Source organism: Vigna unguiculata, chromosome 11, assembly GCF_037176805.1.
Source record: "Vigna unguiculata cultivar grain cowpea cultivar isolate G323 ecotype 2 chromosome 11, ASM3717680v1, whole genome shotgun sequence".
Taxonomy (NCBI): domain Eukaryota; kingdom Viridiplantae; phylum Streptophyta; class Magnoliopsida; order Fabales; family Fabaceae; genus Vigna; species Vigna unguiculata.
Genome location: NC_140802.1, coordinates 37295901 through 37310007, shown reverse-complemented (window position 1 = coordinate 37310007; position 14107 = coordinate 37295901). Strand labels below are relative to the sequence as shown.

Sequence of the window (14107 nt, the reverse complement as noted above, 5' to 3'; positions counted from 1 at the left end):
ATCTATATAATAATTAAAATTATTATTATTATTATAGTAGTGTTACGTGTGGACGCGTGTTGAGCGAGGATAAAACTTGACTCAATTTGTATTCATTCGATAACATGGTCTCAGCATATCATGAATTCAACACAATCCAACTATCAATAATAGAATGAATGTGTTCAAACCAATTTCTTATATTTTTTTAATCTTATGATTTTTATGAATTATTAATTTTTTTTAATTTGAATGCAAATATATCTATCTTTTGAAAAACATTAGAATTTTGAAAAACAGGATGAAAAGCTAAAACACTAAATAAACAAATAAATAAAAGTAAAAATACCTTAATAATAAAAGCTTACAACGGGAATAATTTTGTAACGAAATTATAAAATGAGGTGCAGAACAAGTTTGAAAACGTATAGATCGGTTTCAAACCCTTTTTTTTCTATCCACGAGTAATCAATCTTGTGGCTAAACACTTTCTCATATTGTACTCAAAAGAAGACACACGACAAATTTATTTGACTTTGATGAGATTTTGAGAGATACAAAAACATAAACAGGGATCCAAAACAACCCTTTTGAGTTACATACCCAAAAGATCACATATTTAGATTCTGTTTCCAACCCCACCTGCTGCACCTATAAGAACATTCTATAATCTCTCTCTTCCACTTTCACTCTCTCTCTCTCTCTGAGCTGTGTTTTGTTTAATAGAGTATGATCTCTCACTTTTTCCTATTTTTGGTTTCATCTTTCTTTGATTTCTTCTTAGGAACATCATAATGCACACCTATGTGTTATTTCCATACATAGAAAACGAGAAATATACGACATAGTATGCATCTGTGAAAATATCATTGCATCGGTTTAATGGGTTTTCTGTGAAAATATCATTGCTAAGAAAAAGTACAGTTTTGTTTTCTGGCTTGTTGCAGAGGTTGATACAATATAAGAGAAGAAATTCTAATTTGTTTTCTGGCAGCCATGGAGAACAGTGAGCCTCTAAGGCCTATTGAGGTGCTTTATTTGTTTTTTATTACTTTAGTTTCAGAAACAAATAAATATGCATTATTTCTTCACTTAAATTCTTTGCCATTAACAGGGAAAATTTGCTGCAATAGTAGTGTGTTGGCTTCTTGGAAATGGGTGCCTTTTCTCATGGAACAGTATGCTGACTATAGAAGATTACTATATTTACTTGTTTCCGGTAATTCATATATGTTATATTTTTCTTTTCATCTGATTACTATACCAATTTATACTACTTCAAATTTTATTTTCTGTTCTGTTTATGCAGAAATACCACCCCTCTAGGGTTCTGACTCTTGTATATCAGCCATTTGCGGTTGGAACACTGGCAATACTGGCTTACAAAGGGGATAGAATCAATACAAGGATAAGAAACCTATTTGGATACACTCTTTTCTTCATAAGCACTTTGGCAGTGTTACTTGTAAGTCTCATTCACTTACCTAATTGATTTCATGTGATTAGGTTCAGAATCATTTTCCTAAAATTAAGCAATTCTAATTCAATCACTTGATAATGTGGTTTTGACTTTTGCTTCTGCCATAGTTGGATTTAGCATCATCTGGTCAAGGAGGACTTGGAACTTTTGTAGGTATATGCATAGTTAGTGGTGCATTTGGAGTAGCAGATGCTCACACGCAAGGTGGAATGGTGGGAGAGCTATCTTACATGCTTCCAGAATTCATTCAGGTTTGCATTAGCCATGGAATTACTATGAAGTTTTGAAAATTTCCTTCAAGCTATGCATTGTTTTTCTCTTCTTACATGGTTTTATTGCTGTAGTCTTTCCTTGCTGGTGCAGCAGCATCTGGTGCACTAACATCTGCTTTGAGGTTGATTACAAAAGCAGCATTTAAGAATTCTAAGAATGGTCTTCACAAAGGAGCCAGTAAGTTCTACTCTCCATAGCTTAAGACATTTGATAATGAACGTATATTCGTCATGTGGTTTATTTTGATCACAACTCACTGTACATTACTCTGAAAAATTGCCTTCACTGAAAAATTGTGATGATTGATGTCATTTAAATTTAGGCTATAAATATTGTTGCAGTACATGAATCTTACAAAGTTTATATTGATCGGTTGTCATTCTACCTGCCTGCAGTTTTGTTCTTTTCCATATCAACATTCTTTGAGCTTCTCTGTGTTCTTCTATATGCATTTGTGTTTCCTAAATTACCAATTGTGAAGTACTACCGTTCAAAAGTAGCATTTGAAGGATCAAACGCTGTTTCATCTGACCTTGCTGAAGCTGGCATTCAGACCTCATCGATAAGAGTACTGTTTCTTTTCTTTTCAATGTTTCAAATCACAATATGTTCTTAATCATTCGAGTTTCAGTTTACAATGAAAGCACTTTTTTTCAGGTCAAAGAGGGCAAACAATTAGAGCGCAAAGGGACTAAGCAACTGTTATTAGAAAACATTGATTACGCACTCGATTTGTTCCTAATATACGTACTTACACTATCGATTTTCCCCGGATTCTTATCAGAAGATACCGGATCACACAGTTTAGGCTCATGGTATTTTCATTAACAACATTACTTTTTTACTTCATTCATATTTATATCTTTTAGTACATGAAATCTTTTTTTATTTGAGTTGAAATCATGTTTTATTAGTGTTTTATTTTTTCGATTTGGAATTGTTTCAGGTATGCTCTTGTGTTAATCGCCATGTACAATGTGTGTGATCTGATTGGAAGATACATTCCACTGTTGGAAAGTCTGAAGATGGAGTCCCGAAAAATGCTCACCATAGTCATTGTTGGTCGCCTTCTGTTTGTTCCGGCGTTTTATTTTACTGCAAAGTATGGCACACAGGGGTGGATGATAATGTTGACATCCCTTTTAGGGTTAACCAATGGTTACCTCACTGTTTGTGTTCTCACTTCAGCACCCAAAGGTTACATGGTAGGTTTGTTAAACAGCCACAACTTTTCGGGGTTTTCTAAGTTCGTATTCAGATCGATTAATGTTGTGCATTTTTATTTTTTTTTTATGTTTGCAGGGACCAGAACAAAATGCTTTGGGAAACGTGTTGGTGTTGTTTCTTCTTGCAGGTATTTTTGCAGGTGTAACACTTGACTGGTTGTGGTTAATTGGGAAAGGGTGGTGAAATCTTAACCAAAAGCCAAACTAGAGAAATGACAGAGTTCAGATTCTATGCTTGTTCTTTCAAAATATAGAATTTAAGTGTTAGGTATTCATTATTCAAAAACATACTTTATTGTTTGTTTAGAGCACTTTCTAGCTCAGTTGAAAGAGAAAGAGAATTTCACAGCAATTATTTTTGAAATCAATCCTTATTTATCTCCCCCATCATCAATCGGCGCTTCATTTAACATTTTTGAATTATACATTTTGAAACTCAAAATAAATAAATAAATAAAAACAATAAAATTAGATTTTCAAATATATAGAGGTGCATGGAAGTGCAGAAAGAAGCTTTCTCTCATTCTTGACAATAGATGATGAAGGCTATTACTTCATACACTCCTATAAATACTAACTACACTCTCATAATACTAGGAAAAGATTCAAATGTCCTTCACCACTCTGCTACTTCTCCCCATTTGACCCTGCCACAGTGGAAGAAGAGAGGAAGAACACTGTAAAGAAATAAGGGAGAATCTACGGAAAAAAAAAAAAAAAAACTCGTTGACACCTTTTTTTTTTTTATAGCATATTTCATGTTTTGTGAATATGGGTATTCCGGAAAGCATTCTATGAGTTTTGAAAATTTTTTGTTTTTCAAAAATCTTAAAACACATTTCATATGTTCCAGAAATTTCATTTCGAAATTTAAGTTCTAAAAATTCCGTTTTGAAAAATTTGTTTTAAAAATAGTGTCAAAAATTTAAAAATGCTTATTCTGAAAAGTTCCTGAAATATATAATTTAGAAATCATTTTTAGAAGATAAAATAGTCATTTCAAAACTTTGAGGGAGTGTGTAAAGAAATTATGGAGGTACAGGAAGTAAAAGCAATAGATTGATCTGGTCTAAGAATCGGCTAATAAATAGTTTACCTTATTTATTTTATAAAGTTAATTAAATATATAAATATTTTAATAATTTATTATAAACGTTAATTAATATTATTATTTTAGAGAAATTAATTTACAAAATAAACTAGCAATAATAATAAATATATTTTTATTTTTATAAGATCAGACAAATTGTAAAAGTCAATTATAAAAAGATTAAACGTAATTTTTTTATAAATTTTTAATCATTTAAGAATTACCAATTGACATGCTAAGAGGGACGAATCAGAACGACTCACCATAATTGACCTTTTTCAATGTATAAGCTAATTTTCTTCTTGACCTAAAAAATTAAATTAATTTATGATTGTCGTTCTTTGTTGATGTTGTATATTGTCTAATTTTCCACAACTGCACTCGATTATTAGTAATACAAAATAAGTATGGGCTTCATAAGGATTTGTTCACACATTCCTGTAACTCAAATTTATTTTTGAATTTCAATAAAATAGTGTTTTGAGAGATTATAATGAACAAGTAAGATAAAAATCGAATGAGATTTAAATGAATCGATAAACATAAACATGTTGAGATTGATTCACTAATCTTTTTTACTGTATTATTATTGATCTATTATTTATTTAACATATTTTATTGTTCCTAAAAGTATTTGGTTAATTCTAAATCAATTCTTTGAGTTTAGAAGCTAATAATTTCAAATACTATATGATTTCTCAACTATGATGATTGAATTTTTGTCCAAGGTGCAGGATTTTAGATTTCTAATATTTAAAGGCATTCAATCAACCCTATTGTAGAAATGGCTTCCAAGGACGGTGAAATAAGGCATTTAAAGATGTATTTAATCCTTATTAATCAAGTTATTATTGAAAGTAGGAAAAATCGATGATAGTTCTAACCGTCACCAATACATGGAAAACAATGATGGTTCGTCGTTAGAATTGACATCATATGTACACAAATAACGACAATTTAAAAAAAATTGTCACAGAATACCAAAAGCAAAGAAAAAAGTTTGGACAAGGAAACAAAGATGATTTTATCAAGAATCGTCGTTAAAAGCCACTTACAACTACAGTTTTGATATGAATTGTCGTTAAAAATGTTACATTTAAAAAAAATGAGATCTTAAATATGGTTATTCCACAATCTTGAAAAAAAATTGTAAACATATTCATTTTGTAATCATAAACCGTTTAATAAATATAAAATAAAATACTTATCTTCTAAGAAAAGTTTGATAAAAAAAAATATAAAAGTTCTATAAACCAATCTAGTCTAACTTGTCAACTATTCTAAATGTTAATGTTACAAAATGTTTTTTCCACATTTGGACATAAGCTATAATGTGTTTCATTCCAATAGTTGCATGTCACTAAAAATTTGTAACAAATGAATAAAAGTTAAAATGTTGGGATACAAATATTAATTTACAAGTCAATTTTATTGGACTAAGTTAAACATAAATTATACTTTTTTTTAAAATGGTATCAAAATCATTTAACATCTATCATGATTAAGTTTGTTGGGTTTCATATCATCCAATATCAAGTTTTTTTAGAGTTTTATATTTGAGGTGTCTAATTCTTTGTATGAACATGTGTTGAAAACTTGTATGACTAAACATAAAGTCAAATTATAATATATAAATGAACATAAAGATCACCTTTATCACAATAACTTTGTAAAATTACATTCATCTTAACTTTACATCTAAAATTTTATTTTTAGTTCTAGTGGTGGACTTTTTAAGAGGCAGGGTGCCATGGCCCCTTAATTTTTTTAATTTATATATTTAAATTTAAAAAAATTGCAAACTTTAAATTATATGAAGTCTATATTGGAAATTAATGGAAATTAAATTAAGTATATTTATAAATTACCACATTTAATGTTAATAAATAATAAAACATAAAATTAAATATAATAAAGAATAAAAAAATGTATTAAGATTTTCTTTTTATTTTCTTTATCATTGTTTTGTTTTTGTTTCTGACTATTTAGGGACCAAAAAATAGTTAGACACAAACTCACTATTTTTTCTTTATCAATAAAGAATAAAAGAAAATTTCATTATCAAGTTAGACACAAACTCACTATTTTTTCTCTCATTTCTCATATGTTCTCTTATATTCTTGAAGAAAAAAAAATAACTCTCTTTTGTCTCACTTGATAATGAAATATTAATTTAATAATTAACATTTTTTATGAGTTGTTGTATATTTATTTTTTTATGAATATAGAAGAAAAAATAATGTAATATGTTTTTTGCATAACCATTTTTTAATTGTGACTTGATTATCATAAAGTTTTCTTTTAGGAATTCGTCTTTGAATTTTCGATTAGATTATGACAAATTATTTTTTTAATTTGAACTTAACAAAACAAAATAGGTATATTGATGAAGAATAAAAGAATAAATTCATTTTGTGAGAGTGATTAAAGGAAGTTATTAGTGAAGATGAAAACGAAATAGATTCAACTTTTTTATATATTCTGAAACATGATACTAATGAGTGTTCAATTAGAGGAATTTTTCTTGAGATTCAAAGAATTATAAGAGAAATTTTTCTTAAGATTCAAAGAATTACAAGTGAAGAGTTTGATATTAATTCTTTGGATTGTGACTAAGGAAAACATCCTTAAATATGGAAAGATCCAACTACTACAATAGATAAGATTAAAAGAACTTATTTAAAATAGAGTCCATATCAAATACAATTTAAAAACTATAAATGTTTAAGTGTATTATTTTGACTCTCCAAAAATTATTGGTCAAGATGACATTATTTTAATCTAGTGATATTTATTCCTAAGACTAAATTATATGAACTAAAATAACAAAATAGTGATGCAACAATAATTAAATTCATTAAAAAAAAATACTCTAGTCATTACCACGAATATTTTCCAAATTATGGAAACTAAGTTATCTTACTTTATATAACTAAATTATAGAGAATCAAACAATATTAGATGAAATTATAATTATTTTATTTTTTGGGTGAACTTATTTAACTTGTATAATTTGATAATAAGTAAAGATTAGATCTAACCTGGAATAGCTCATTGCAAAAGGCTAGAAGAAGATTAATGCAATACATTGTCTTTAACGTTAGTGGTCATTTAATTATTTGCAGAAATAAATTTATTGATAATCCTTTTTTGTTTTAGTATAATAAATAAGATAATTCCTTTGAAACCACCAGCAAATATTACTGATTTACACATTCATTCTTCCTCCCAACAAAGGCTCCATTACATCTTCATAGAAAACTACATTTCTTTTTTCAAAACGATTAATAATCTTATAACCTTTTATAACCCAACAATGTACAACTGTAGCTTGTGCCTTGATCGGATACCTGGTTGCCCTAACATGCACCCCCACACCCAAAAATGACAGACATTCCACCTCATTTTCATCGTTATTATTATTTTTTCATTATCCTTAATTTAATTAAACTCGAAAAACGGCATTTGAACCCGTGAATCGGTAATTATCCATTTTAAATATTGCTTTGAAAATTGGAAACTCGGATTTCAATTCATCACTGAACTTTCGTTGAACAACGTAAACCTATTGGTTTGTATTTTTCCGTCTAAATCGCTGATTCCTTAAGCATTTCTTAACATACCCATTTCACATAGAGCTGTTTGTTTCCCCAAAACTCAAGCGCCGATTTTGAAATATAATTAATTAATTAAGTGCCAACATAATAATGTAAAGGATTAATGGAGTCTTTTTCAATAACAATGTATTCGTCCAATTTCAAATAAGAAATTTTCTATGTATTTGTTTTTTTTTAAGATTAGAAATGGGGAGAGGAAGAAATGAAAAAAGAAAAACCTCTTCTTTCTATGTAAGTTGGTGACACCACCGCATCACCGCACCACCAGCGCATGTACACAGACATGTGAATCAACTCTGAAATTTACAGCGACAAAACCCTCCACTCCACTGTATTCAAACAAACGACCCCGTTTGCATGTTTTTGTCCACTACCTCAACTTCACGTGACAGTGAGAGAGAGAAGAAGAGAAGAGAAGAGGACACTAACCCAAACTATTCAACCCTAGTGGACCCTTCTACACAAAACATGAAAATAACAGAACCACCAGGGGCAAAACCGTCACCGTAAACTTCGACGGCCGCGATGCGCCTTTTCCACTCTCGAACTGAAGCGAATCAACGGCCAGCGGCATGTTCTCCTGGTCGGGACTGCATTTCGACTCATGCGGATGCGCACTGTACATCATCGCGCGCAACACCGCCGAAACGGTGGGTATGTACGCCGTTTTGTTCTTTGCAAGCAGCCATGTTAACCCCATCAGTTGACAGTCCCGGTTGAACATTTTCTTCACCCTCTCGCTTCCTCCACTACCCTTTGTCTCGTTCTTGTACCCTTTCACCTTCAAAAATCAAATAAAAAATTATAAAACCGCGTTAAATTTTCATTATAACTATTCATTCTACACCAAACCACATCTTGCACAGTGAAACGCGATTCCGGACAAACAGAAAACGGTTCAACAATGTAGCAAAAGTAAACCCGAGAAAGAAACAATGAAAAGGAAACGTTTCTAATAATTCGTAAACGCACATGGGAAGTCATGTTCGCAGGTCAACCTGGTCGGCAAAAAAACAAGACTATTTTTTCCTCTTCACTTTTTGTGTCGATAGCTCACAGCTTCGTCCAACATTTGCATCCAACCCAGATAAATACTTCATGCAAAATTTAATGTGTAATGAATTTATAAATTTGAATTAGCGTTAAGTTTAAATTTTAAGATAGCATTGGGACTCATTCAGAGGTGATGATGTGGTAGTAAAATTACCGAAAGGTGTAATTTTCGGCATGAAAATATATTGGATGTCCCACATTGATGAGTAAAGAGTGAAAACAGTGTGAGCAAGTGAAGAAAATCTCGCGACAAAGTAATGATAATTCGAGGTACCTTTTGTAGAGCACCGAGGCATCTGGTGCAACCGGCGTAAGAGGAGTTGCGACAATTGTTTTCCAAGTTGCGAACGGCGGCGGTGGGGGTGGCGTTTTTGTGGGAGAGAGAAACGTTAAACGCTGCGTTGCAAGTTAAGGATGTTATTTGGTGGAGTCTGATGCCGCAGAAGCAGAGGATGGCGTCGCAGGTGGCGTTGGGTTGGGGGATTCGGATGTTGCGAGTGAGGAGCGAGTCTTGGAGGGAGTTGACGCACTTCTGGGAGTCATCGGGCATCATGGGGAGGTCGCCGGAGGCCGGCGGTGGCGCGCCAGAGACCTCGAGGGCAGAGCGGGCGTGTGCGGCGAAGAGCCACGCGGCTAGGACGGGGCAGCAGCGGCTCCGGTCGAGGTCTTTGCCGCAGGCGTCCTTCACTCCGCCGAAGAGCTCGTTGGAGAGGTCAAGCCGGCAGGTCTGCGTCTGGGTCTGAACCGGGAATGCGGGAACCGTGTTGGAGGAGGGGTATTGGCCCGGTTCGAGAGGCTGGTTCGGGTCACTCACGGGCTCGGACAGTAAACCGGCATGAGAAAAAGGTTGTCGTTGTAGTAGTAGGACTGAGGTGAAAAAAGCAAAGCACGCGAGACTGAGCGAGAATGATTGCATTTTTTTGGGGGTGTTGTTTTGCTCTGTTTGGGATTCGAGGAAAAATAGAATTTTGAGGAAAAGGGTTGAAGATGGGGATGGGTTGAAAAATGAAAAAGGAAGAGGGGTGTGGGTTTGGTTGGAAAAATTATAGGGGAGATTGAAGGGACGATGCTAGTGGAGTTGGTCTGGTTATATTATATGGTAGGAAAAAGAAATATAAAAAACCCACTTTTTTGTCAAAATATCACAAGTATTTGGTCTGAGATTGGTAGACCCATGATTTGATTGGAGCGTGTTTGCTAAAACAACAGTGCATGCTATGCTGATAAGGAGAAAAAAGATGAAGAGGTGCTAAGACCGAGGGAAGGGATTGTTTGGGTAAAGGTTTGTAGTATTTTATTTTCTTAGTTTAACTTTAGACCCTGCCACTGCTCTTTCTCTCACTTGTTTCTGCTTTTCAGAGAACCCGGAGATTGGTGTTTATAGTTTGAGAACTGTTTACACAAGTAAAGCTTCATAGTTGTGTGCTTTCAACGTGATAATTAGAATTTTATCTTTCGCAAATTTTAATTAAACGTAATCAAGTTAAGTAATTGTTTGTTTATAGCAAATATTTGAATATTCGGTTTTCCCAATCCACATGATAAAAAGTAGACATCAGTTAGTCAGAAATCAGTGCTCAAAGTTCTAATTTTGAAATTTGGATAAAAATTTAAATTGAAAAAACAGTTCTTCTTTTGTTTCCTGTTTCTGAATTTTATAATTGGATAATGGAGGGTGATTCGATTTCATCACAAAACCAAAGAACAACGGGATCTTCTTCAGAAATGGAGCGAGATTCGTTTCAGGCACAGACACACTAGCTAGGAGGAACCACCTTCGCAATCCTATACAGCTTTTAGTATAGGTATAAAACAATTTTATTTATGAATATGTTCTAATATATTTAATATAAGTAACTGTTTAAATATTATTATTATTAAAAAATAGAAAAAGTTGTCCACATATTTGTCCCCTTGTGCTGTCCTTTTCATTTTATCAGTTTATTATCTCTCTTCTCTCTTTGTCCTTTCTTCTTCTGTTATATTTTTGTTTTTGCTAGGAATGGGGAAAAAGCTTTTGGTGCGATTGCAGTGCTGGACCCTTGGTTTTCCCACTCAAACATTTTTCTAACACTATGCTACAAATTAAATCATCAAACACTTATCATTAACGCAAATAACTTAACCAAATTCATGTGTGTGATGAAATTCAAACATGCAAAGTGTGAATACCTAACTTCTGGTACACATCAGATACCTGTTTTTCCTTGTATATTCATGCGTGACAGCCAACACTAACACCATTTTCTAAAGATAACATTATTTAAACATACGAAACTCCTCAATCTCTAATCTGGACAAGCACAACTCTTGCATTTCACATGGGAATGCCACACACCATTACAAAACTTTTGCTATTCTTCTTCACAATTTCACAATAGTAAATTGATTTATATATATTGCATATTCATATAACTTTATATATATATGCATTCGTTGCGCTGAATATTCTGATACGCAAGAAGACAAAGTAAGACGTAGTGTGAAGTAGGTTGGAGAGTGAAAACCAGAGTGGTGGGGCAAGATGGGAAAACAAAACAAGAGTGAGAGAGAGATAGGAGCAAAGCAATGCATGCATTATTAGTTTAAAGGACAAACACAAAGTGTCAACCAAAAGAAAATTGTTCCCGTAAAAAGTACTAGCTTTGGAAAAAGCCTTGAACCACTTTTCCTGCCTCCAATAATCTCATCGCTTTGGTTCTCGGGTAGGGTCTCCAAATTCAAATCATACCCGTGGACGATGATGCTTTTTTCTTGGGTGTTACATACATTACATATGTATAATAATATTATATCATGTGCATATACATATTATTATTACTAGTCAATAAAAAAGAATGCATTATATACATGGGATTAGGTTCCAAAAGGAGAATGAAAATGGTTGGTAATTGAGCCCAAAAGTTTATCCCAAAAGGTGTAATCATGGTGTTGGTGTTGTTGATGTTGCCTATTACAAATGGAGCTTCGAGGGTCCATCTATATCATCTTCCAATTCATCAAAACAATGGCTTTCTTTTCTTTTTTTTTTGCTTGAGCACAATCTTGCGTAAGCACAATGAATATTCATGCATGAATATATGAATATTCATTATTCATCACTCACACGCTCGTGCAAGTACAGAAAAGCCTCCTCCCTCATGATATCAACCTCAAACTCAATCAAGTTCTATGGTAGCTACTAGGGTAACATCACCACCACAAAGCTTGACCTAAAGGAACTTTACATGTTTGTGGCTGATTGGAAAAACATGTTGTGTCTTTTGATCATTCATATCATTGGTTTAATGAAGACATGTTCCTAAATTAGTGAAATGATTAGGTACTAATTAATGAGGATCATGTCAAAGTCTTGTGCTGGGAAACACTTTCGAAATGGATTGTGCAAATCCACCTGTGTACCACTTTGAAGTCTTTAACTTTAAACAAAGTAATAATCACTTTATGATTTGGTCTCTCTCGTCCTCTTTCTCTTTAATTTAGCTTTCCCAGCTTCAAGTAAGAGTAATATACATAACCTTTTGTTCTTTGGGAAATTTCAGGAAATCATATAGCAATATAGTGACACATTCAAATTAATTAACAAAATGAGGATCGAGATAGAAAAATAATATACGAACACATAAGTTTAATTAGGGGTGGACAAAAAATCTAATTTTCACCATCTAATCCACTTTTTCTTTAATTCAATCCATTTAATATTCATTTTATTAAAAAAATCTAATCCATTTAAAATCTATTTTATTGGATTTGGATTTCAATCTGATTTACATTTTATATATTTTATGGATTGGATATCCATTCTCCAAATCTAGATTTTCAAAATGGATAATTCAAAATATCCGATCCAAATTTTCAATTTATATTTTTTGTTAGGATAGGCTAAAATTTTGTCACGTCGTCCTCGACTGAAATTCATTCGAATTTGGCTGAGTCGACCCCAACCAAAATTTGGCCGAATTCGACCAAATCGAGCTTAACAAAAATTTGGTTGGGCTCGACCAAAATTCGATCGGCTGTCAGTCCCGACCGAAAGTCTGCTGAGTCCGTCCTATACTGAAATTTGACATCGTTGGCCGTGACAAAAAATCTACCAAATTCAATGGTGTTGACCCTATGGACACAAGTTTTAGAAAATTCAATTTAAATTTATTTTATGAAAAATAGATTTTGGATTTTGGATTTTGAACTTGATCCAAATATTTGGATCTAGATTTAAAAAAAAAATTCAATCTACTGTTTCTGAAAAAATGGATTTGGATTGAAAATCTAATCCAATTATTTGAAATCCAAAATGAATATGAATAAAATCATTAAAATTCAAAATTCAATCCATGATCATACTTAAATTTAATAAAGAAGATTGGCTTTTGCTTTTTTCTTCATGGCATTCCTAAAATGCTTGATAACCTTTTGTCTTAAGGATATTTTTTTTATTTGATGAGTATTTTAATTTATCTTTTTGTAAACACGATATTCCTATTCCATTTCATTAGCTCAGCCACGATAGAGTGCAGTGACAGGTGACAAGAATGCCTGTTTAGCCATTCTCACCTTCTTTGTACTGGTCATACATCAATCCCTCATAACTAATTTTCATAAATAAAAAAATTTAATAAGATTTTTATTTATTTTTCGGGAATAATACTTTTCAAAAAATATTTCTCCAAATGAACCGAGCTTAATATTTTCGGAAATTCATAACTGATTTTTTTTTTTTTTTTGTATATTCTCAGTTGAAAACTTCTTCAGAACTTTGTTGTCCCAAGATCAGATTTTGAGAGGATTTTCTGATTTTTTTGTATATTTTCAGTTGAAAACTTCTCCAGAATTTTGTTGTCCCAAGATCAGATTTTGAGAGAATTTTCTGATATTTTTTTGGTTTTTTATTTTATTTTATGAAAAAAAGGAGAAATTAAAAAAAAAGCAGTTAAAATTAAATTAGAGAAAATTAATTTAAATGTTAGCAAAATAAACTTTATGTGAAAAAAATTATTCACTTCCCGTAATTCTTCACAGGTAAACAAAATACAACACTTTATAGATTTTATTTTTTTACTTTTTATCTCTAAGTCTTAAATTCTGTTATCAAAACACAATTATTATTTGTTAATAATATAATAAACTCACTTGCCCTCTAAGGTGACAAAACCCCTAAACAAATTAACTACCATCAAACAAACCAAAGTTTACTTTACCTAACAAAAAAACTTAAATAAAAGTATTCAAGTTAAACTTTATATGTTTTGAAAGTTGAAACACCGAAAATAATTTAAGGGTAAATAACTCTTGTTTTATAATATGATTTAAAATAATGTTATTGTTGTAGTAATTTATGGAAAAATGAATAAAATACAAAAGAATATAAAATTTTACAATATAATTATCA

The 14107-nt window shown here is 31.9% G+C and overlaps 2 protein-coding genes across 3 annotated transcripts; one reads left to right on the top strand and one right to left on the bottom strand.

The window, feature by feature from the left end:
• The first annotated feature begins 400 nt into the window (after positions 1-400).
• Positions 401-3322, top strand: LOC114170622 (equilibrative nucleotide transporter 3-like). Of its 2 annotated transcripts, none has more exons than XM_028056137.2 (10): positions 401-706; positions 927-1008; positions 1094-1198; positions 1289-1444; positions 1567-1710; positions 1804-1909; positions 2128-2300; positions 2390-2547; positions 2679-2937; positions 3035-3322. In XM_028056137.2, the coding sequence occupies exons 2-10, from the start codon at positions 976-978 to the stop codon at positions 3140-3142; spliced, it is 1242 nt and encodes a 413-aa protein (XP_027911938.2). In that variant the 5' UTR covers positions 401-706; positions 927-975; the 3' UTR covers positions 3143-3322. The 2 variants fall into 2 exon arrangements, with proteins under 2 accessions (XP_027911938.2, XP_027911937.2); XM_028056136.2 differs by having other exon boundaries at positions 904-1008.
• Positions 3323-7868: 4546 nt separating this feature from the next.
• Positions 7869-9791, bottom strand: LOC114168124 (putative GPI-anchored protein At4g28100). Its single transcript, XM_028052846.2, has 2 exons — positions 8993-9791; positions 7869-8446 (listed from the first exon to the last, which is right to left on the bottom strand). Exons 1-2 carry the CDS (start codon positions 9632-9634, stop codon positions 8123-8125), a joined length of 966 nt encoding a protein of 321 aa, XP_027908647.2. The 5' UTR covers positions 9635-9791; the 3' UTR covers positions 7869-8122.
• Between the last annotated feature and the right edge of the window lie 4316 nt (positions 9792-14107).